This window comes from Neolamprologus brichardi, chromosome 20, assembly GCF_056152115.1.
Source record: "Neolamprologus brichardi isolate AB-2024 chromosome 20, ASM5615211v1, whole genome shotgun sequence".
Taxonomy (NCBI): Eukaryota; Metazoa; Chordata; class Actinopteri; order Cichliformes; family Cichlidae; genus Neolamprologus; species Neolamprologus brichardi.
The window spans coordinates 8806143-8830193 of NC_142123.1; the positions used below are offsets into that span (position 1 = coordinate 8806143).

The 24051-nt window shown below is 41.8% G+C and overlaps 2 protein-coding genes across 4 annotated transcripts in view; both read right to left on the reverse strand.

Moving 5' to 3' along the window:
* Window positions 1-1423: 1423 nt before the first annotated feature.
* On the reverse strand, window positions 1424-7851 carry tmem115 (transmembrane protein 115). Its single transcript, XM_006785383.3, has 4 exons — window positions 7762-7851; window positions 6308-6996; window positions 4232-4596; window positions 1424-2638 (listed from the first exon to the last, which is right to left on the reverse strand). The coding sequence occupies exons 2-4, from the start codon at window positions 6797-6799 to the stop codon at window positions 2335-2337; spliced, it is 1161 nt and encodes a 386-aa protein (XP_006785446.2). The 5' UTR covers window positions 6800-6996; window positions 7762-7851; the 3' UTR covers window positions 1424-2334.
* Window positions 7852-9335: 1484 nt separating this feature from the next.
* Window positions 9336-24051, reverse strand: part of LOC102783560 (helicase ARIP4-like) — a 76113-nt gene continuing 61397 nt past the window's right edge. For all 3 annotated transcript variants that reach the window (XM_006785381.3, XM_035905614.2, XM_006785382.3), the window contains 18 exons: window positions 21159-21376; window positions 20805-20987; window positions 20139-20272; window positions 19216-19412; window positions 18853-19056; window positions 18626-18764; window positions 18366-18543; window positions 18043-18255; window positions 17703-17821; window positions 17436-17560; window positions 16681-16780; window positions 16381-16586; window positions 15605-15780; window positions 14840-15036; window positions 14465-14664; window positions 14263-14352; window positions 13945-14040; window positions 9336-13763 (listed from right to left, as the gene is read on the reverse strand). In XM_006785381.3, the coding sequence (XP_006785444.2) occupies window positions 12682-13763; window positions 13945-14040; window positions 14263-14352; window positions 14465-14664; window positions 14840-15036; window positions 15605-15780; window positions 16381-16586; window positions 16681-16780; window positions 17436-17560; window positions 17703-17821; window positions 18043-18255; window positions 18366-18543; window positions 18626-18764; window positions 18853-19056; window positions 19216-19412; window positions 20139-20272; window positions 20805-20987; window positions 21159-21376 (3857 nt within the window). In that variant the 3' untranslated portion in view covers window positions 9336-12681. The remainder of the gene's footprint in view (window positions 13764-13944; window positions 14041-14262; window positions 14353-14464; window positions 14665-14839; window positions 15037-15604; window positions 15781-16380; window positions 16587-16680; window positions 16781-17435; window positions 17561-17702; window positions 17822-18042; window positions 18256-18365; window positions 18544-18625; window positions 18765-18852; window positions 19057-19215; window positions 19413-20138; window positions 20273-20804; window positions 20988-21158; window positions 21377-24051) is intronic.

Here is a 24051-nt window from a genome sequence, read left to right on the forward strand (position 1 = left end):
GGCTATTTTTGCCATTTATTAAAAAGCAAAGAACCCAATTCTATATTTCAGTGTTAAATTTTTTTTTTTTTTAAAAAAGTGAAAATTTGAGTCCAGACACCAGGCTGACCGTTTTCTGGTAGCTTCAAATGCGTGCTCAGAATCACTTCTTCTGAGCCACAGATAAACAACTTCATTTAGGAGGAATTCAATTTGATTGGCTACATTTATGTGGGTTTTTTGTTTTTTTTATTTTGAAGGTGTGGGGACACAGGAAGTTTCATTATGTTGATAAAACAACATTAAAAACAACCTATTTTAATATTTATTTTGAATACAAAAAGAAAACTATTAAATGGAATTACACATGTAACATCATACTCATTTTTGTAGCTCCCTAGTTTCCCTAATAATATAATAAAAACCATCTGTAATTTTCTTAAATATCTTTAGGAAAGTAGAGGTAACTCTTAATTCTTAGCAGTTCACCCTAATCAGCGTTTAGTCTTAATGTTTGGCCTGTTTTCACAGGAAGAATCATAGAGACCGAAGGAGGGTGTGAATATAACCTCATGGACTTTTGCACTTTTAATCTAAAGTGATTAAAAAAACCCACAACGGTTCACAGTCTCAGCTAGTTGGAATTTCTCACTGAAATTACAAGCTTATGATTATGAGTGCAAAAGTATTTTTCCAAAGTACGGTTTCAGTTTGTCATCATTGCTAAACAATTCATTTGCTTCAAATGACTCTAATCAAAAAGGACAGGAGGGAAATTGCAAATTCAATGATTTGATTGTTTCCACAATAGCATGCAACAGCTACAGCAATGACTGGCAGCACAATCAGTGAACTGATGACCTTTAGGTGTAAATGAAGTTCATGTTTATTTAGATGAAATAATTTAGCTGCTATCAACAACCCTAGAAAACAATTCACCACGAGCCAGGTCTGGAAGTATAAATTTAGAGATGGTAATGCTACAAATCCAAAGGATGTGACTGTGAGACCTGTGCCATGTTGACTACTGACCAGGACAGCAGTCCTCTGTTTGTGGAATCATTTGTCCTCATGGACCAGTGTCAGAGTTACAACAATTATAAAACTTAAAATCGGTAACTCATAAATCAATGAGTTTTCTTTAAATACCACGTTTCTAATGGTGCAAATGGATAAAAGAAGCACAGACAATGACCACCTTTCCCTTCATTGTAGGCACCCAGATAACAGAACAGCACTTGCTCACACATTTGTAGCACAATTTCAGAATCTTGAATGCAGAAGTGTAAACAGGTTATGATCAGGAAAGAAATAAAATCAGCTTGCAAAACAAGAAAATCATCCACAGATCTGTGAGTGTAACACCACCAACATGTCTTGTTAGTCCAAAACAGTTCAATTTTTGTAGAATTAAATAAGTGAATAGACTATTTGGGGAGGGGGGGGGGGGGGGGGGGTCCCACATTTTTGTCCACTGACAAGAAACAAAAAAAAAAAAAAGGGGGTGGGGGTTAATGTGGTTTGTACTTCTGCTTGTGATTCCAGAGAGGTATCAGGTGGCAAGTTAACCTGGTCTGGAATTTTTCTTTCACCTGGCACTTTTTCAAATCTTGATGTTTGGTAACACAGTTCATCAGGAGGACAGACCCGCAGCAGCTTCTTTCCTGTGGTCCAGCAGTTGGTGCTGAGTAACATGCTTTTCATGCTTCCTCCGTTCCACACCTGGTTCTATATTTGGAACCAGTGAACCCAAAGCTAATCTGACTTAGTGCTTCTCAATTTGACGCGCCACAGTCTTTCATCGAGAATCAGGAACTCAAACCCAGCCTCTGTCACGGACAGCTTTCCCCACAGCGGAAAACAAAAGAATGAATATGGCTGCTCTGTAAAACTTACAAAAAAAGAATATCATACACCCATTTCATTATTTATTTAGAAAGAAAAAAAAAAGAAAAAAAGAAAAAGACACATGAAGCAGTGAACAGATTTCTGCAAGCTGGGATTAAGTCTGGAAAAGAAAGAATTTTTGTGACTTTCTTTCGTTTGTATGCAGGAGCGAGTCAAGAATTTAGTGTTCAGTCTGCCCAACTACACTGAGCATTTACAACCATCGTGTCTCAACTGAAAGCACTGTACAGTCTTTTGGGCTTCACAATGATGCTGACAGAGTTTGAGTGTGCACAGCTGTTTGTATACACTGGTCAAAGGGGTGTGTGTGTGTGTGTGTGTGTGTGTATACGCCTAATAGCTGTCACTGAATAAACCTGTATACTAGTCAGGAACTCTGAACACACCAGTATACTTGCCAGTGACCTCAAACAGAGCGTGCATATCTGTACACTTGTGTTCTGTTTGCTATGATCTTGAAGGTGCATCCTCAAAGCTGATGATGCTGGACTCTGGGTGCTGCACTCCACCCGAGGAAGGTGCTCCGCCACTTTGTGACATCAGTGATGAGGAGGTGGAGGAGAGGGAGGCACTGATGGCTCCCCCTGCTGTTCTTGGTGTGGAGGAGGGCTCACGTCCACCTGGTAGGAGCGGCTGTGTGTCGGTTCTGACCTCGTCGTCATCGTCGTCTTCCTCGTCATCCATGCTGGGCCAAGCAGACTGGTCCTCTACGCGTTTTAGACGCTCGTTCAGAGCTTTCAGGGCCAGTTGTCTACAAGGATGACACAAAGAGAAATGCTTTGCTTCAATGATTTCAAGGCTCAAAACACTAAACTACTGACATAATAAAAAGAAGTGAGTAATGTGTTCATCTCTATGGGATTCTTGTAGATATTTTATACGTAGAGTCTTTAATGGTAAAGACTAAAAAGCTGATAATGTTGAACCATATTTAAATTCACCAAAGTAAAAAATACATATAAAAAATGAGCAACATCTACCAAGTGGGCCCCTGAGGGAGTTCCAATAACTTGGCTTCAAGTATCTGACACAAGTTTTTGTGTCAGGCAACATCAGACTCAACCCAAACACTGCTTTTCTAACTGTAAAATAAAATGTGACTATTTGAATGGTGCCAAAAGAAAAGAAATATTATGTTTGCACTAGTCTAATCAGAATTACACCCATTTTAACTGGGTGTAATTCTGATTAGACTACTTCATACTGCACTAATCTCACCTTTCCCTGCTCCCAACAACTACACCTATTGTCTCAAACACATCAGGGAGTAAGTGGAAACGAAATATCAGAAATTAAGATGATTACATCATTGTGCAATTAAAGCCTCCCAACAATTGTGACGCTGAACATTAAGAGAAACACAGAATCTGAGAGGAAAAGCACCAATAGAGCTTTTCACTTGCGTCAACTCATTTTACCAAAGTTGGTGGTTAAGTCAAAAACTACCGCAAACGTACAAAACTACTGCTGACTCTTTGCTCTTCGTTTCCTCCATGGTGCATTACCTCTTATACTAGTTATGCCGAGGTGTGACGTAATAAACAAAGAATAAAGTCACACTGAATTGAGTAGATTGGCCACTGTCGTGACACCCAATCAAGCTTTTTGAGTCAAGATCGGACATGTCAAACTGAATCCATCCATTCCTAGTTATGACAAATCAATACTTACTAGAGCTACCTCACCAAATTTTCTGTTGTCTTTTAGGATTGCTTTTGTAAGTAGGAGTACCCAAATCTAGACTTTGCTATTCTAGACAAAACTCACATGCCACACCCAGACTTTTCTTTGGTTAACTACATGGCTACTAACAACTACTGTAATATTGTAAAAAACTAAATAAATAACTGTATCATGTTAATGATACACAAGTGTTTAAATTAATATGCAATTCTTATTTTGTACATTTTTTACAGTTACGATTATGGTCTCTTCCCTTACTTTGTAAATTTGCCAAACATGACACCAAACACACACAATAAAGTATATTTTGTGGCTATCCCATTAACAATGTATTATTAATGAATGTGTATTGAGAGCCTAACATTTTAAGAGCCATAACTCAAACGTTCCCTTTTAATAGAATGGCATTAGAATGCCATTAGGAACCTATTCGCACCATTTATTTAATGATGCAGGGACTGTTAGAGTGTGGCCTTAACGTGGGCATTTTAGACCATAATTTGAAATATAAATAGATGAAGGCAAAAATAACATTTTATACAACACTTTACTGAGACAAACTGAGGCTGGTTGTATTCAATGCTTCACTTTCAGTTTAGTGTATGAGGACATATGTTTACAGATGTAAATATTTAACTCCTCCTTGTTTGCGCTCACTCACCTCCTCCTTTCTGCATCCTGTGGGTCTGTCCCTGGTAAGCTGATGGTGATGGAGGAGGGCGCTCCCACGTCGTATCTCTTTACCATCTTCCTGCACACCTTCATCTTCACCAGGGCAGAGTGGACGAGCCCTGCCAGCAGTCCCACAGCTGGCTGCACTGCCTCTGGGAAGAAACTTGCGAAGGCAAAGTGGTCTGACATGTCGCCGCGGCCCCGGCTATGCCTCTGGTAGAAGCGCAGGTAGACCCATCCAGACAGTGCACCATAACTGTATGAAGCCAGGGGAGCGGAGCTGTCAAGCAATCCAGACAGGCGCAATAAAGCCAGGAAGAGGAGGACCAAAGCTGGTGCTGCTTTGAGCCTCACCTGAAAGGAACAGAAAGACTTCAGTTCTGGTGGCCAAAATCATCGAGGAAGCTACCATTTTATAAAAACTTGTTGGCTCGCAGTTCTCACAATCTCTTTAAGTGAGTTAGATTTAGGAATGGGGAAAACCAACTGGTTAGATGCCGGGTAACAGGCAGAAGTCACAGTCAAAGTGTTTCAACAAATGTTTCAACAAAGTTCCTAACCTGGTCAATTGAGACCAAGAGAGATTTGAGAAGTGACCCAGTTTCACTCAAACTCGCAACAAGCACAAAAAGCAAAAATGAGGGCAAACTAAGGCAGAATGGCCAAGATGTTTCAGAAACATATTGGGAACATGCCGCTAAAGTGTGTCTCAGCAAGAAAAACTAAAACCTTATCTGGACACAGCTGCTCTGCAGACGAGCAGGAAACTAAACCCTAAAATGTAAATTAAAAGACTGCACTGTAGTCCAAATGTCGAAGAAAATCGAACACAGGCCAACTGGAGAAGACGCTCAACACCTCAGTCTCTAAACTACATGTGCTTACACAGTGATAACTTATGACCATATAATGCCATTAAGAGCAAAAACTGGTGACAGAATGACACTTGGATGAATGAAACCTCTGAAAACGTTTCACGTTTGCAACATGATTTTTAAATTAATATACAGATGGTAGAAATATGACAATTAAAAAAAGTTATGTCCCTCCTCCAGCATAAACTACAAACAGACCACTTTTACAGACTTTGGGAAGACGACTTACAAGTGTTACAGTTAAGGCAATAAATTTGTGATATCTAGCTGACAGAAATCTATGTTTTGTTTTTATTTATCACTTGATACAAACACAGCCCTGTGACAGACTGGTGACCTGTTATGGTCAGTCACCTCACACCCCTGAGTTTGAAAAGTTGGAAGTGGATGGATGAATGGATAAAGTCCAAATAACAGACCTCTGTAAAAGACCTCTGAGGGGGAGGGGGGGGGGGGGGGGCAAAACTTCTCTATGCAGGAAAAAAGGTAAAACACCAAATCCCCATATAATGCAAAAATAACGCAATAGATAAAAAGAATTATTTTATGTGTGTGTTGGGGCGGGGGGTCGTTTATTTTAAACACAATTACAGATACAATCTCATCAAGACTTATCCTGTGTTTGTTCAGACTGTGAAAAGTTGCTGAGTACTTTTTAGCCAACAGTACATCCTGTTCCATGTCTTTTGGCAAAGTGAAAGGTAAGAGAAAGAAACACCTGAATTTTGCATTATAAAACCACAAATGATAACACATATCATACAAAGCCAGCGATTTTACACTGTACTCCACCATATACATTTGGTTTTATTCTTCAATATATGCACTCCTATCAAAACCAGAAATTCCAACTTTCATCCAGTCTAAAAAAGTGATTTTGAGACACTAAATCTTACATATCTACTAATAATTAATCACTGCTGCACATCTAATGGCAAAGCAAGCAGTCTGTAGGTAATACTCCTAAGCTTGTATTAATCCAGATAATAATTAATAATAATAATAATAATAATAATAATTCAACATTGACTGGTGTTATATTGATCTGTCATGTCCAAAAAACAGAGTTTATGCACATATTCTAGAGACTAGTGGTTAGCTTTCTGTTGTTATTTGTGCAGTGGTTAGGGTACATACTCAGTTCATCTTTACGCATTTTTACCCCACCCTCTCTTATTAATTAGGCTCACCTGTGGCACTCTGAGCACTGTAGTATCCCCCATGGTCTGCTTCAGCGCCACCAGGACACCTCCCAGGAATCCGGCTGCTCCATGGACACGCACAGCAAACAGGAAGTCCAGGTCAAAGGTAGCCACATAGGTGAGGAGGTAGGAGAAGCCTGCTAACAGGCCTGCAGATACGTTAACCACTGCGAAAAAGATCAGGAGCTCCAGAGCACCCCACAAAGGCTCCAGCAGGCGCCCACAGGCCATTACTGTCCCCACATTGGCTGCCACACCCCAGACGTGCTGCTCCACCACTCCATGGGTTACCAGCGTCCACACCCAAAAGTTGGGTGGAAAAAGGTAGCCCGGGGTCACCCCCAATGCGTATGGAGTGTTGACAGCCCATGAAAGCAGGTACAGCAGTATTACTAGAGCACTTATAGCTTTTACTACTACACTGGTGCTGGCAAGGGCAGCCAGGAAGTGCTGTCGTGCCACGGGCAGGTAACGATTCATTGTGGTCAGTTATGAAGAAGGTCCTCTTTGAGCAACTCGGCCCAAAAGAGTTAAAAAAGCAGAAGTAGTTGCCTGTTGTTGTAGCAGTTCTTGAATAACGGAGAGAGGTCAATGATGCCAAGCAGAACAGGAGACACCCGTGGGTCCTGACAGCATCAAAATCCACACTTCTCTGTGAGCCTTCATCCGGATAATGTCTGTGAAGTGGGCATAGGCAGCTTTAGTAATCAATACAGTTAGCTTCTACTCTTCCTGCAAACGTTTGTTAGCAATTGTATTCATTTCATTCATAAAACTCATTAAGGGAGTTTGAAGCGTTACAGCTCATCTACCCTTCAAAAGGAACAGTACAGTGGAAAACAAGCAAAAACGCTGATTCTTACAGTTGAACAAAGTAACAAACTTTGGGCTTCAGTAGATAACCTTAGCTGGGGCATTTTAATCAAGCTGGCGACCTTCAGTCAGTGTAGACAAAAGTAGGGCAAGCTTACAAATCACCACCAGTTACCAGACAGGTGCTAGGAGCCAAATATGCCAACAATAAGAGAAGCAAAAATAGCCAAGTAGTAATTTCTTAAGAGCAGTCTGGCTGAGCTAGCTTGTAAACACTGATAGCTGAGGCTAGCTAGCTGTCAAACTGACAGTGTATCCAAGTACTTTACTTTATGTCCACTGAAGATCAGAAGAGGTTTCGCGTGAGTGTAAAACAGAACATCTAGGGCCAGTAAAACCTGGTCGATGAAAAAGCCCACCGAGCCCCAGTTCTTAGTCCTCTCGGCCCGGGCTAGCCTGAGGGTTTCTCGTCGCTAGCAACAGGCCCTCAAAACAATATTAAAGACGTTCCCGGACCAGCGTCAGCTCTCATATAGTTCATAGTCTTTCTCATACGACCCTAGCTTCATTGGTTTATTTTAATGTTCTTCTCTCCTTACAAAGCAGGTTGCCAGACAAAATTATGTTACCTTTCCAGGCACTTCTCCTCCCAGAAAACACCACACAGCGAACTGACCTGCGCTGTCTGCCACCGTCATCAACAATCGGTGAAAAAACGCCGTCGCGTAACTTCCGGACAGCATAGCACTCTGGGATACTGAGTTTTTACACAATCATTTCCATAAAACGAGTCTGTAAATGATGACTTTCGTTTGCCTACGGTGAAAACTATTTCATTTAGTTTACATTTACTTATATACGCTATTTAATTTGCACTATATTTTAAGTTAAATATTTCACTTTTTTTAATCCTGCCTTTATAGTACTTTTACTTTAACCCTTTGAGGTTCACACCAGGAAAATTGCAATTAAAAATTATTGTGTTATTTTAACTCGATTAAGTGTTGAACTAACTCGGAATTCAACTAACACTGAAAAATCAACAGTGGCATTTTTGCTGTGAAGGAGTGTTAAATACCTGAATTATGACTGAATAACAAATAAAAACAACCAGAGACATATGCAGTGATAGTTATTGTGTTTTAGGGTCAAAAAATAAGTACTACCACACTTACTCAATTTTCCATTTCACTCCATTGCACATTTGAAGTGAAAATCCATACAGTACATACAAGTAAATGACACAGAAAACCAGCCCAAAGCTGAAGTTTACATCTCTCTTGCGGCTTCGGTGGAAATGTTCAGCGATCATATTTGTGGAAGCTTGTTTCTGGCCTAGATTTTTTTTCCTACATCGCTTCGTTCTTGAGTAACCTTGTTCACAGAATTTTCAGAACTTCACCTCCTGGACGCTTGGGCGTCTACACTGCCTTTTACACCTGAGGGGTAAACGTCTGCTTGTTTTGAAAGTTTCTCCCCCACACAAGTAGTATGAAGTAGAACATGCAAAGCTGACCTAAACAAACTGAAGCCTGATTTGACCCTCCGTGTTACATCGAGTCAGTGTCACCAAAACGGAATAATCAGATCAGAAACTAGTCACTAGCATGTATGAGGTGAAAGAAATCAATAGAGTAAAACTATCAAATTCACTTGAGCTTTTTTACTTTCTTAAAACTGCACCATTTTTTCTGTTTTGCTACTATGAGCTTATTTATTTGAACCTCCTGGTTATTATTATTATTATTATCTACAGTTAAATTAGTGTAACTTACTCTTCATGACAGAGGCAACAGTAAAACCTGACTATTTTATATTTAGAGTGAATATGTATCTCAATTTTAAAGAATAATAAACCTAAATGACTTAAGGGTCTATCTAACTTAAGAGAAATCTACTATTTGAAGTGCTTCAGGCATTTTAACGCAATTAAAAACTCACTTAGAATACTTCTATCCCTAACTTCAAGTCTCACTTTAGATTACACATGCATAAAATTGAAGATTAACATGCAAAACTGAGTTACTTCAAGACAAATATACTGCAGCACCTCTTCCAAGTGTGTCTTCTTCAAATCTGTTGTAAGATTTAGATGCCCTCAGTTGCCTGTGTGTATGTGTGAGTCTCTGTGTGTGAATAACAAATAAAGAGGGCAAGCACTGCATTGGTCACCGCTGATATAAACAAAGTAGGAAGAGTATGATTTAGAACATGTTTCTTTTTATTTACAAATTTCAAAAAACAAAAAATGATGTAATCCAAAGTCATACACATTGTCCACACAACAAGCTTTGACTGGAGCCAATCCTCAAAGACAGCAGATTTAATCTTCACCTCGGCTAAAATGGAATTCAGACAGTCGGCTCTGCTTGCCCGACCACCTCGATTTGTATAAATAAATATGTAAATTCAAGTAGAAAGCTGTGAAACTAAAGAGCAGTCAGTCTGCGCAGCAAATGCTGAGCTGACAACCAAACAGTTCAACACTGAGGAAAACCTGCTGTTTTGCCATCACAGGGGTGATGACACGCCTGGACAATTCTGGTGATATGGTAATACAGCACAGAAAAGGGGAGAAGCACATAATATTGTTTTTTTATTGTTGTTGTTTTGCTTTCTTTTTCCAGATGATAAGTTGGGCTGCCTCGGTTTCTGACCCATTACTTGTGATTGAGCTAGCATGCACATAAATGGCTCATTTAGCTCAGATTCAATACTAAAATTTGCATCTATATTATCTGAGCGCACATAAATAGGAAATGATTTCAACACTGTGCAGTCGTTGAATATCCCTGGTGACAGTTTTTTGGTTTTTCTATATTAAACGGCTGATCAGTTATTAGATATGATTTTAACTCTATGCAATCCTGGATATTAATGTGCTTAATAACACATTGGTTGGTCCACATCAAAGTTCTGCACAGTTTCACATGTGTTGGGTCAGACTGGCTTATCATTAGTTCTTAAAAAAGAAAAACTGTAGTAACAACACTAATATGACTGTAAAAATCTTACAAACAAGATAGCGATGAAACAAATGAAACCAAAAAGACATTGTAAAAAAATAAAAATACAAATGAATAAATATACACCGTCATAAATAAATTAATTTGGTAAATTCAAACATTGTAGAGAGCAAAAATGAAACACAAGTAAACTTACAGTTTCAGTATGGAGAACAAACACATGGAAGAGGGAAAAAAGGACAGGTAATGCTGAGTCTTAACTTGATGTTGTTTCATCTTTAACAAAAGAGCTTGTGGTTTTTAAAGCTCTTCCTGCAGCTGTTTAGGCCGAGGGGGGTCAGCTGGAACAGCAGATTGATGGTTTACATCTAGAACCGGACCGATGCCGATATTGGTACCGATATTGTTTACTGATACATCGGATTTGAGGATTTAAAAATCTCATATATCAGCCGATATTTGTTTCCTTTCACGCACAGAAAACAAACAGATTTCCCTAAGATTTTTTATTTATAGCTATTTATGAGTCTTGACCAACATCCAACCCTGCAGTTTAAAAATAATATTGTTTTATTGTCACAAGTAGCGGATTGCTCTTTGTTGCTCTACCCAACAATCATCTGATCTGCTAGTGTTAGCTGCGAGTGCAGACTGTCCTCTGGTGGACAAACTATGCAACCCCCACCCCAAAATCTCTCATTTGAATTTTCCATTCATCATCCATTATAAATGCCAAAACTGAAATATTGGCAAAAAATTTATATCGGCTGATATACACAATATATAGGTCGGCCTCCATTTATAGCAAATTTAAAGGGGAAATTGGTCACACTATGAAGATTTTCTAGCTTTCACCCAGTCAAACACAGATTTGTATCTTTTTACAGTGTAAAAATGGATATGTACTTCTCAACTGTAGCTGCGAGGATGCTGTAGAGAGAGTGTGTTTCTGCAATGGATTGTTTTTATTTTTTATCTGCTCTGCATTATTTGGTCTCTTAAGACACAATCCTCTTTGATGGAGGTTTCAGATGTGCTGTTTCCTTCTTTTTCCTTTTGGCAAAGCTACATCATCTCTCCCTAAAAAAAAGGTTTGGTTTCACATTGACCTCTGTTCACGAAACGAGATGAAACAGAGAAAGAAAAAGGAAAAACAGCAGAGCAGAGGTGAAATCTCTCTCAGAACACGTTACCAAACCGAGTAACATGAATCTAAATTTTTTCTTTTCTTTTTTTAATGATTCCTTTTGCAACCCTTAAAAACACAACAAGCAGTTACAAACACAGTAATAACACGAGCGTTCCTCTGGGGTTGTACAAATACATATATAGGCTTGAGTGAGTGTTTTGCATCGTTTTTCACTAGGCTACAGTAAGACTGTGGGTGAGATTCAGAGAGCCACGGCGACTGTCTGTCTCTCTTTACCTCGCCTCTCTCACAGTTAACATTCAGAAAGATGGAGGCAAAAAGGCATTTTCTGTTGGTTGTTTCTCCGCTACAAGGAGGACACCTCACTGGGACACAGTTTATTTTTTTCCTCATTTTCACCTGGCTGTCGTTTTTTTTTAGGCAATCAGAGATTACATAAATAGAAAAAACACGCACAAAAAGAAGAAAAACAAATCTTCCCACATCTGATGCCTAAAGAGAAGGAGTCTTTTCAAAAAGGCCCGGTGTAAAGGCATTTGATTAAGCGTACATTCTTTCATTAGTTTTTAAAGTTTCAGTGAATATTTTTAACCTCATCCTCAAAGCACAACTGTTTCTTCAGTATTTCAATATGATCCCACATCTGTTGTGTGTTCTTTCAAGAACAAAATCCTACAATACAGCTGTCCTGGCAGTGAGTTATTATTACGTTCAGTCAAAAACGCTCTCTAAAACTTCTGTGTGATCTTGTAACCGTTGCGTTTGCTGTTTTAAGAAGTGTTCAGTAGCAACAAGTGATGGACGATGCCATTTCAGTTATGAAATAAACTGTGCTACCAGCTAATGTAATAGCAAAACCTGTTTCACAAGCAACTCCAGCTCCTCTTTTTAATTAGCTGAAAGCAAAAGTCTTGACACTTAGCAAAGCTGCAGAGCTAGTATCTCTAAAAATCAACAGTATAACTAGTGGCCGCTTGTGGTCACTATAGGCCCATACTCAGCAGTACTCAGTCCAGTGATAAGCATCTTAATGCCGGCATTGGACAAAAAAAAGGAAAAAAAAAGGAACATTTTTTTTGGAAGCTCAAAATCCTCAAACTTTTATTTTCTCCATCCCTTTGGAGGGTTTTTAAGCCTTTATCAGGATTCTTCTTCTGATATTCAGCATCACGATTATCTCTCTCTGTCCAGTCACTGTTAAATCCCCATTCAGACCATTTCTTCAAGGCAAGTAGAGATGTTCAGGAGAAACACTTCAGCAGGGCCTCAGATCTCAACACCTTAAATGTCTGTCATTTTTTCCTCATTTCATTTAATTTAATTTCATCTTGGCCTCTTGGAAACCTGCATCCTGGCAAATGGGCTGCCATTATATTTTATGGTGACTATTACAATTTCTGAAAGCATTCTCACAAAAGGACATCATTCTTTTGTCACTGTCCCCTCACCTCAATTACATCATCTTCATCTGAGCTGCTGATGCTGCTGACATTCCCGCTGTTCACCAGCACCGGGCCTCGCTGGCCCTCGGACCGAGCTGAGGGGGAGAAGGAAGAAGGGGAAGATGAGGAGGAGCTGGATGCAGCAGTAGGAGGGTATTGGGACAAGAAACTGGCTCCAGCTGGGCCGGGAGTAGCAGCTGGGCCCGACACCCCTCCTGGGAGCATTGAGCTGGTGTAGAGGCTCGCCAGAGATGGACTATACGACAGAGGGAAGCCGGGTGGGAGCATCCCAGCCATGCCTGGCATGTTGGAGCTCAGCATGAATGGTGGCAAGGCTCCTGAAAGTGAACTGGCAGCTTTGACTGATGGAGAGGATGATGATGTTGAGGAGGAAGATGAGACGGTGGGAGCGGTGGTTGTCATCAGTGATGAGGAAGGAGAGGAAGTGGGAACAGTGCCATCTCCACCCATGTTCCACCCATGCCGATCCGGGTACATGTAACTGGCGTCGCTCAGCTGAGCGTGGGGGGGCTGGAAGTAATGAGAGCCTGCCCCCATGAAGAGCGGATGCCCCAGTGAACCACCCAGCATGGCAGAGTTTAGACCCATAGGGGGGAGCCCATAGCCCCCAGTGAAGGGGAAGCCCTGCGAGGCCACAGGGGCTGAGGAGTGCTTGCCGGCAGAAGGCTGCTTACTGGCCCGCTCATCCAAGGATGGGGTGGAGGCTTTGCGCTTGGAGCCCGTTCTCAGATCTTGGGCAGCAGTGGCATCCATGTTGGGCTGAATGACATTAGTCACAGAGGCATCATGGTGGCTCAGATTTCCACTTAATAACCCGCTCCCACCGCTGCCATTGGTCTGAACCAGTTTGGATGAGGGCAGGCTGCTCACGCTGCTCTCTGGCGGATGAGCAGCAGAGCCTGCTGACCCACCAGCTCCTGCGCCGCCCGTATAGCGCTGCAACTCATTAATGATCTCCGGGCTGTCGGGGGAAAGAGGGCGGGGCACAGTCTTGGGTGACAGGCAACCGTTACTGACATGGGTGGGAACCTCTGGAGGGGGTGCTTGCAAATCTGAGGAGAAAAGAATTGGATTTAAGCTTTACAAGAATTCAAGCATCAACACGGCCTCAGTTTACTGAAAGAATACAATAAAGTCATTAATATCAGTGTGCTACATCTCTGACATGGTACGTAAATACAGTAACTAGGGTTACATGCTTTCAGAGGAGGTATTGTAAGGGAATCATCCTACCTTTGGGTGGTGCTGTTGAACTCTCCTCCACCGACTTGGCCTTATTAGCTGCTCTGATGGCAAAGATTCGGCCATCAGATGTCCTGATGTAAGTCCCTATGAAAGCCACAGGTAAACAAAACCGTTATTAGAATTAAATGAAAACATTTCATTATTACATCTTTTTACCCGACTAACTCGACAAATACCAAAAGTTTTTTTTAATAATCTCTTCAATAATAACAAAAACAGCTGGAACAAGGACACATTCACACAATTATCTGCATTTTGTGACCACCGCACAAAAGAACTGACATGTATAACAAAGCGGTATTGTACCTTTAGTGCCCCTGATGACATGGATACTCTCTCCAGCGGTGATCCTGGCCTGGACATCTGTGGAGTTGTTGGTGCCTGGAATCACTATGTCTATAAAGAGATAAAGAAAGACAATCAGAGTTTAAGGCCATAAAGAAATAGTAATATTTAGTACTGACAGAAAGAATAGAGATAAAATGGAGTGCATGGTGAATCTGCTTACCAGTGGTGGTGACAATTTTCTGTACAAACACGCCAGCTTTCTGCAGGCAGTTGACAGGGAAGCCTCCGAGGCTGCATTTAGAAGAGTCATTGCCTGGGGCGGAGCTTGCAGATGCCTGGCGGGGCATCATAGAGACTGGAGTTGACTGGACTGGCCTGACACTGGCCACTGGTTTCTCTTCAGTGCTAGTGGGAGGACGCCTGAATAGACAGAGATTTTCTGTTTTTTACTCTTGATTTATGACTTGTCTTTATTTTTTTGAAGGAGGGTTTACTTGATAAATGCTCAACCTTTTAAAAAGATTATGAGACAAGTGATAAGAACTGGATTTACGGTAGCTTGTTAGCATACATACTGGGATTGTAGATTACTAACCAGTTTCTCTGGCTAAAGGCAGGGATGTTGGTAAGGCTCTGATCACTGGCAGGGTAATAGTGAGCGTAGGAAGGGCGGGTGTATGGCACCGAGGCCCTCTTTTCATCCTCGTAGCCCTTCCTTGCTGCTTTCTTCTCTGCGTTGCTCAGCTTCAGCTCCCTGCGGTCTATCAGCAAGGACTCGTGGGGGAATGGTTGCTAGAAAGGAGGAGGTTGAAAGCTGATCAGTGTTTTGCTCCGAGTTTGCACGATTACCTCACTTATGATGACCTCATCCTATACATTTATATTTTTGCCAGCTTATACCAATTCAATTGAATAAAATTCACGAGAACGCCAACTGGAAGATTCTCTGCTTTTTAAAGCGAGCCACAAAAAAGGGTGTAATTATGTGATGACTCATCACCTCTTAATCTCCAGAACCTCACAAGCTGTTTAAAATACTGTTACAAATGTAAAACAAAGCTTCACTGTAACTCCTTGGCATACTTCCCATAGTTCCAAAAATGGATTTTAGTTGGGAACTATGGACACACTTGGACATGTCATCCTGCTGTAATGACAGCTAGGGGCTTATTCAATTAGCAGAGAACTCTAAAACATAAACAAGCTTACTTAAGGAGACTTCTGTCTGTAGAAAATGAGTTTTTATCTTCATCAAGTCGCAGTGAACAATCGAAAAAATACACAATGGAGTGCAGGAGCATCTATGCGCTATTTGTAATCGCCTCTAGAGGGCGTATGGGGACAATATGTTTCCTCATACCTTTGTAATCAGGCGGGGATATAGGTGCAGGGCCTTCCTGAGGATGTTCTCCGTTCTGTCGTTGGGCTGCAGATGGATGCTAGATGAGTCTGGTTCCTCCTCCACAAAATGAAGAAGAGACTCAACTTCTCTCCTGGTGAAGGTCAGCACGGGGTTCAGGTCATCCACAACGCGGTCTGATTGACAGAAAGGAAAAAAAAAGCAGAAGAACTAAGATATTGAGGTAAAATTGTTTGGAAAAAGATTAATCTAAGGAAAAAAAAATGTAGACAGAAATGGCTAAATTCGAATGGCCTCGATGTATTTGTCTCACCAGACAAAGCTTACAGCAAACACTTGAGACACTTCAGTGTTAGACGAGAGCCTCTTGGCAGAGGAGCTCTGACTTTACCTCAGAGCTTATTATTTAGTTTTAGGGGTTCTGCTCGCACAGAGGAACCTACACTTGGGGTTTTCAGTGAATTTCAACACTGACAGATGTTTGAAAGAGCTGTCATCTGAAGGGAGTGAAATTTCCATGAAGTGAGGATGATGGAGGTTGAATACAATCTCCATGTCCTATAATTTTTCCTTATTTTTTCCCTTTCCTCCTCCTTTTTCTAAAATTTGAGTTATTTCTGGTTAAAAATACAGGAAAATGTCTGTGACAAATGCTCCTGTATGCAATGCATTTTTAAGTAACTAAAACGTTACCACGCACATATTTTAAGAGAGGTTATTTGACTGCAGCTAAGTTGGAACTCTCTGCAGCGCTTTTTCACGTGTTTCCAACTCACCAGACATGCCCTGTTTGGAGATCTGGCGGTCGTAGATCTTCTTCTCCAGCGTAAAGTCGCACACCAGCCTGTAGATGTGGCACGGCTTCCTCTGCCCATAGCGGTAGACACGGCACACGGCCTGGGCGTCGTGGCACGGGTTCCAGGAGGCGTCAAAAACCACCACGCGGTTTGCCCCGATCAGGTTCACACCTAGACAACCAGCCCTGACAGGAACAGAATGGACAGCAGTAAGCTGATTACTCCTTTTAAGATTTATGACCTATAATAATGATATAATTAGTGTGGAGAGCGTGTTACCTGGTTGACAGCAGAAAAACCCATGCGGAGGTGTTGGAGGGGTCATTGAACTGGTTTATCAGTCGCTCTCTCTCTGAGGCAGTTGTGCTTCCATCCAGTCCTTCAAAATATCACACGGCAACTCATATCTAAGAGGTTCTCATGTTCTTTAAGTTTTATATTCTTGTATCTCTTCTCTTCCTGTTTTTCTCTGAATTTATACCGCTTGCTTGCTTGTTTCACAGTACAGTGAAACTTTATCCTTCAATATTTGAATCCCCACATGCTATTATATGGACTGTACAGATAAAGTACTATGTATATAGAGACAAGTTACAGCTGAGGATTCTTATTATTAGAGCTCAACTAACCAGTTAAAATAAAACATTAACTGTAATTTGATCTTGGATGACAGATCTTTATAAATATCTGTGGATCTTTAAAATTCAAGCTTCTAGTAAAACATAAAGAATATAATTTAAATATAATATTTAAAAAATCAATTAGGACACATGAACCCCACAAATAGAACAGCTGTAAACGGAAACACTGGCTTGCAGAAAAATGATAAATCAACATAGAGGTATTATTTAAAGAAATAAAAACACCAGCAGGTGGCAGCACTCATGGCAAGTCAATGAGAGCGGCAGCACCCAAAGCACTGCAGTCAGTTCCCCCAAAGAGAACAGACTCATCAGTTCAGCATAGTTAGCGGCTCGGTTTAGCATATTACAGAGAGCGCTGTTTCGCACCTCCGAAACCTCATGATTACTTACGATAGTAGTTGAGGTTGCGGACCCAGTTTTGATTGGGTCTGTCTCTGCTGGGCACATTGGGTGATGGAGGCACTGGTCTCTTAGCCAAAAAATCCTCGATCACGGTCAGCGTGGACAAACTCTGACTGCAAGAAGGCAGACAGACGGTGGGGGGGATAAGAAATCTGATCCATGAGGTGCACGAGTGTAAGTAATGGGATGCAAAGTTGTTGAAAAGTAAAGATTTTTATTACTTTTCTGCATCCTAGCACTTTTTACATCTTTTACCTGAAGACGAGGAGTTTGTCTCCCTTTCTGACACTCTCCTCTATCAGGTGGAACAGCAGAACCATCTTTGCAGAGTTCTCCAGGATGCCGGGCTTGTAGTCAGTCATGATGTCCTTTGCCTGTCCGTGTGAGAAGACAGACTGTAAAATCTGCTCGCAGATCAGCTTCAGAGGTTTTTCCTATATAAGCAGTTTCACTGATTTTAAAAAAGTGAGGTTACAGATGGGAACTATGGGCCAGTTTTCTCACATCTGAACACAGCACGGACTATTTAAAATTTCAGTAAAAACATTTGTTAACTTTGATTGGATCGCACTTTTCTAATAGTCTTCCAACGTACCCATTCATATGTGATGACCTGATTGGCTTTCTCCTGCAGCTGGTTAAGGCTCAGGCCACCGACGGGGTTAGGGTTGTCCAGGTTCTTGGGTTTTTGATTAGTTGGTGCCGGACATCGTCCTGTAGAGGTGATGTCATCAAGGTCCAAATCCTGGTCGCTTGCCAGGTTTTCCTTCTGCAGAGCCTCGTACAGGACATCTGGATGGTTCCAAATCTGAAAAAGAACGCAAATTTATATTTAGAAAAACTATATATAAATGTCATTATCGTCACCAGTGAAACAAAGTTTCTGAAGAGATCCAGACACACGCTCGCACTCCTCACCTTGCAGCAGACGCAAAACGCTTTGAGCGGGTTGAGGCTGAGCCAGCCCGTGTTTCCTGCCTCTCTGAAGCGGTTCATGAACTCTGTGTAGAGGGCCCTCTGCAGGGGAGACAGACGCACCAGAATCACATGCTCCTCCTTAGAAGGCAGCTGGTCCTTCAGGACATCGTGGCCTCGTCTGGATTAAAGACAAATCACAATCAATATTCGCAAAAACCTCACTGAGCTTTTCTTTTATGGACAATGACAGTGACCCTTACCTCTGTACAAAGCCCTCCAGCAGGCTGTGCAGGACGTGGCTCCTGTACCTCATCAGCTGGATGTCCTGAGGCGTGCTGTCCACACACTGGCCGTTCAGAATGGGACGCTCGAACATGTTGCTGAACTCCTGCCGCGTACCTGAAATGTGCACAGGGTGTAAAAGCTGCAGTGTTGACATTAACTGCTAATGCTCGTCTGCTGAAACGAGGCACAGGTTGCTCCGTACCTAGAAAATCGGGCCGGACAAAGTCGACCATGCACCAGTATTCAATCAGGTTGTTCTGGAGCGGGTAACCGGTGAGGACCACACGGCGTCTGGTTCGGATGTTCTTTAGAGCCTGCGACGTGCTGGCGTGGCAGTTCTTGATGCGATGTCCTTCGTCGCAGATTACCACGTCTGGACCGGGCCGAGCCAAAGCTTTCTCAATACCTACAGAGAACAAGTGAGGATATTTTTAATTTCATTTGCTATTCTGACTGTTCTTGCACTGTAATCTGAAACTTCTAGTCTTTGCATTTCTCCCATTTTAACTTCACGTCCTGTCCTTCCTGTCCTGCAACTTCTATCATCATCCCCAGTCTCTCCAACCTTTAAGTAGCTCCTGCTGCCTGTCCTCTTCATCCAAGTCGATGACGACAGGTCCCGCTGCTTTCTTGCTCTTCTTTTTCCTTCCAGCCACGAAGCTCTTCTTCAGTGACAAAAGGCGATACATCTCGTAGCCCATCAGCAGCACGCCCCCGTCCCGAGCCCAGTCCTCCACCACCTTGGCCCTGGCTGTAGTATTCCTGGATATCACCAGAAGATATCAGGTTGGTTACTGCTTGTGTTTCTCAAAGGTAAGACAATGAAATATATTTTTGCCTGGCAGCAATCCACAAAGTAAAAGTGTTTTCCTAAAAAGATAACATTCATTACAGTTCAATAAAAAAAAGGGAAAAAAGCTGGAGGCATGTTTTCCTTTGAGTGATGAGCTTAAATGTGATTCGAAGCACCTTTAAGTGAAACCTATGAAAAAGTGTGAGATGTATGACTAAAGGCAAAGAAAATGAGTCAAAGAAGGGAGGAAATCCTGTAATAATATCAGATTATCTTATATTAAATAAATATTTTCAGACATTCACATACGCGTGAGAATCGGAAAATCTTTTCCAGCAGAAATCCAGCAGCTGTTGGGAGGGAAGATACTAGAGAGACGAGAGAAAGGACGGGCCAGACGGGGATTAAGCTCACAGGCCGACCAGAGGGTCAGCTTAGTCTTTTTGGTTTTTTTTAAAGACAGATAAATGAAACACTTCCTGACTGCTTTGACCCTGCTGTCTGTGTGAGGAGGAGAGAACCTGCAGGATTTTTATTGTTTTTGGTTCTTCCTTGATGATTACATAACATTTAATCAACTTTAATTCTGTCTAGTGTGATAGAGCAAAACAACAAAGATGTGGTTGTTTTTAAGTGCCTAATCTTAAAAAAGATTAGGTTAAAAAAAAGGGAAAAAAAGTGTGTTTTTTACTCACTTGTGTTCATCGTTGAGAATGTGAACCTTAAAGGTACGTGGTGTCACCACTGCAGGATCAGGATCTGGAGGTAAAGCCTCAGGGGGCGGGACCCAGGTGTTGAACTCTGACAGCCAGTTCTGCAGCGTGTTCACCTGGAACAACAAAAAATATATACATTTTTTAAAAATCACCAAACCCTCTTATAGCTTATCATCTAATTTCTATAAGAATTCTGTTCCCGTCATAAGAGTGACAGCTCAGAAACCTCACTCCAAACAAAGGCAACAAACGTGTTGCCTTCCAGCTTCACAAGTCCAGCAAATGTGTTCTGTTTTTTGTGTTTCATTTTCCCTTTTGATGCAAAATCATTTTAAGATAATAGAACTCAAGGATAAATACGATCAATAATTCATGCAAGCGTGAGCTGCAGAACATCTTACCATTATTTATTAACATGCCCTTTTCTCTGAGTTTCTCTTCACATCAACTTTAACACACACTTTCTTTCTATCGATCGAAAGCTCGCAGGCAAAGCGTGTCCCTGCACTTATTCTATTATTCATCTATTCACTTATATCTTTTGATTTAATCCACTTAGATTTTTCTCTTCTTCCATATATCTGAGCATTTATTGAATCCTTTTCCCCGTTCTACTACACCAAGATCAAACCCGCGGGTTCTTACAGGTACGATGGCGAGCACGGTGTGAGCCTGGGTGCGTCTGAAGAGGACGTCGATGAAGGAGATGACCTGCAGCGTTTTGCCCAGGCCCATGCTGTGGGCCAGGATACAGCCGAATCCACTGCTGCTGCTGAATCGCTCCACCGACTCCACCAGGTTATCGTACAGGAAACGGATTCCCCCAATCTGAGAAGGAGGAAGAGGCAGGATAAGAAAAGCAGAGGGAGTGAAACTCCGGGGTCAGGATTTATGGGGCTTTACAAAATCGACATCAAAGGACTTTTTAAACACAATGAATACATTCTTCTTCTTTTTGGCATTTTCAAAAAGTTACACTAGGTGCTGCTACATTAGTACCTGATGAGGTTTCACTGCTCTGGCCAGCTGAGGCGACAGGAAGATGTCTTCCTCTGTAGTCGGATGGTTCAGGTTGACCAGCACCCTCCCCTGGGCGTCCGGCTGGTTGAGGGCATCGTTGATGTGGGCATCGCTCGGCTCGCTTTCTTCTTCCTCAGCTGTAGACTCGCTAACGTGGACGATGGAGTCGTCCTCGCCAGAGCTCAGATCTATGACATCTGCGCAGGCCGGAGAGAGTACACAAACACTTGCATATAAAAATTTAAATCTAGAGACAATAAAAACTAGATATAAATATGCATTTTTTGGAGGTGGAGGAGAGATTGCAAACTGGAGAAGTTATTAATTATGTAAAATTGGTAATTCTACTAGGTTAAATGATAAACACTTTAAGAAATGGTGCATTTCATGCTGTTTTCGTGGTGAGCAGGGCTGTTTCGCGTTTGAGACACACAGAATGAGAGACTGTGAATGAACAGGCCCAGCGGCCCAAGTGCCAAGTGATTGAGAAATCTTGCAGCAGCTATTCCAATGAAAACAAGCCCTCCTTCTTTTTAATGGCCTTCATACATTCATGTCAAGTAACAGGGGTCACTGGTCGCATCTTGTGCGACGCTGCTTCAAACGTGAAGGTTATCGTGCGTGCGCGTTTGGAAGTGGAACGACCGAAATCCATATCTGATAAAAAAAGGAATTCAACGTCAGCGGTATCAAGTGGTTAAAGTTACACAAGCTGGCAGCCTGTGAGGGCACAACGGGAAGAGGTGGTGTGTGTCAGTATGTTAGTGTGTGTGCGCGCGCGCGCGAGAGAGAGAGAGAGAGAGGGAGAGAGAGCTTATATAACTGCAGTGAATGGCTGGTTATACAAGTAGGATTAGAGTGGAGGGGGAGACTGGTTATGCAACCCAAACTAGAAATGTCACTGTGCCACTGTGGTGAAAGTGTGTGTGTTTGTTATGTGAGTGTGTTCTGGCTCATAACCAGGATTAGCCCGCTTTATTGCTCCACAGACCCACTCTGATCTGCCCCCCTCACACACACAGACCCACACTCTCCCCTTTCATCTCCCTTCCCCTCTCCCCCTTTCATTTGCCTTTTTTCCTCTTTCCTTTGCTTTTGTCTTTCTCAGCTTTCACATCTACATATTACCCGTCTCTGTTTATCCCGGCCATTTCTCTCGCCCTCTCATCCTCATTTGTTTGCGTTGCAGGTATGCGTGTCTGCGGTTTGCCTTCATCTTCTGGCCCCAACACTGAAATATATGTGTTTATACCAAACTGTGCGCGTGTGTGTTTATCCTTGAGTGGCTTTCTGAATGTTTGTGACTGTGTGAGGGTGTGAGAGAGTGCGCACTCGGGCAATAAGGGAACAGTACATGATGTACTCTCTGAAGGTTCTAAATATTCTGATGCACATGGCAACTAATCTACGAAAACACCCTGCAATTTATAACTCACACACGCACACACAGACACACAACCTTTACAGGAAGCAGGGAGTATTTTGACCTCAGTTTAAATTGGTGCTGTAAGACTTTTAGTAATTAAGTTTAAATGTTTTTACAAAATCCTCCCTAGAAGGATTCTTTTCTTTTTTCTCCTTTTTAATCACAAGTAAAGTAATCAGCAAGTTTTCATTTGAAATAATGGGACGCTTCCTTTCCAGTGGCTCTACTGAGGCAGCTGCGAGAGCGAAACTAGAGCTGCAGTCACAAAACAGAACCCGTACGACTTCCTGTAGTTTACAGACGTGATGTTGAACATAAATGCTGATTTCTGTTCATCTCTGCAGATGAATGGACACCTAAATATGTGCTGACTTGTGGTTTTTGGAGTAAAAACCTCATTTGATATTCAAGTTCAGGCTGTCTTTCAAATCTTCCTTTTTTTTTTCTTCTGGAAATTCAATCTGTCGGGTCTTTTACTGCGTCAGCTTTCCAGACCCCTGGGCTCAGAAAGCATTTTGAAGCAGAGTGTGTAATTTAATAAACACATGCCTGTCATGAGGCTATTGAGGCTGGTTTGCTTAAAAGGCTGATGAGATGTGAGGTTTCCACCAGACAATGTCAAACTGCTACAGTTGCGAGATATTTCCCTTTGATGGGTCAGTGTGCGAACAGTTTTAAAGACTGATGTCACCGACACCCCCCCCCCCCCCCCTCTTTAGGGTCAAGCTTGAACTTTAACATTATGTTGTGTAAAGAAAAAGAGAAGTGCAGCCTTCAGTACCTTCAGTACCAAGAAATCCAACAGTAGGACAGACACTGTGATGTAACTGCTACATGTTTGAGTAGAACAGATGAGTCACTTTTACATAAGTCATGACAGCAATTGTGCAACGCCTGATAGCATAAATGGACAATACTTCATTCTGCACTAATAAGGCAAACCAATTAAATAACCCAAAGAGGATGTCTGCAGCCTGCCACAGCTGAAACTGAGAGCCTGGAGAAGCTGCCAGTCCTTAAAGTGAGATTGATCCTGGAAGTTTTAAAGACCTAACATGGTTTTGAGCTTATAACCAGATGGCTTAAACTTAAAATCCAAGTTTCTGCAAGTTGAATCTGCCCTCAAACCTCTGTTAAACGTGATGAGGAATGAATGGGAAAAGAAATACACTAAAATCCTGAATGTCCTGAAAAACTAAAAGTTGCTGCACACTGTGGTGTTTGGGCTTTGTAACAATAAGGATTCTGCTTTTTAAAGGTTTTGTCCAGTTAGGCGACCGTCCCCTCTACGATTATTCCATGATACATTTAAAATACACCCTGGGATTACAAGAAAAGGGTCAGTACTCTAAGTCTTTGTCCACAAAATGCAAACTGTGTTTAGTCAGCTTTAATGTTTTGGTTTCCAATCCATGTTTTTTTTCCTTTTTAGTGTTTTTTTTTTTT

Bases quoted from the DNA above. Each gene is read 5' to 3' on its own strand.
- tmem115 (XM_006785383.3), bottom strand. From the start codon at position 6,799: ATGAATCGTTACCTGCCCGTGGCACGACAGCACTTCCTGGCTGCCCTT. The intron at 4,597-6,307 runs GTGAGCCTAATT...TGTTCCTTTCAG, and splicing joins CAGTGCTCAGAGTGCCACAG to GTGAGGCTCAAAGCAGCACC. The intron at 2,639-4,231 runs GTGAGTGAGCGC...TCATCCTTGTAG, and splicing joins CAGGATGCAGAAAGGAGGAG to ACAACTGGCCCTGAAAGCTC.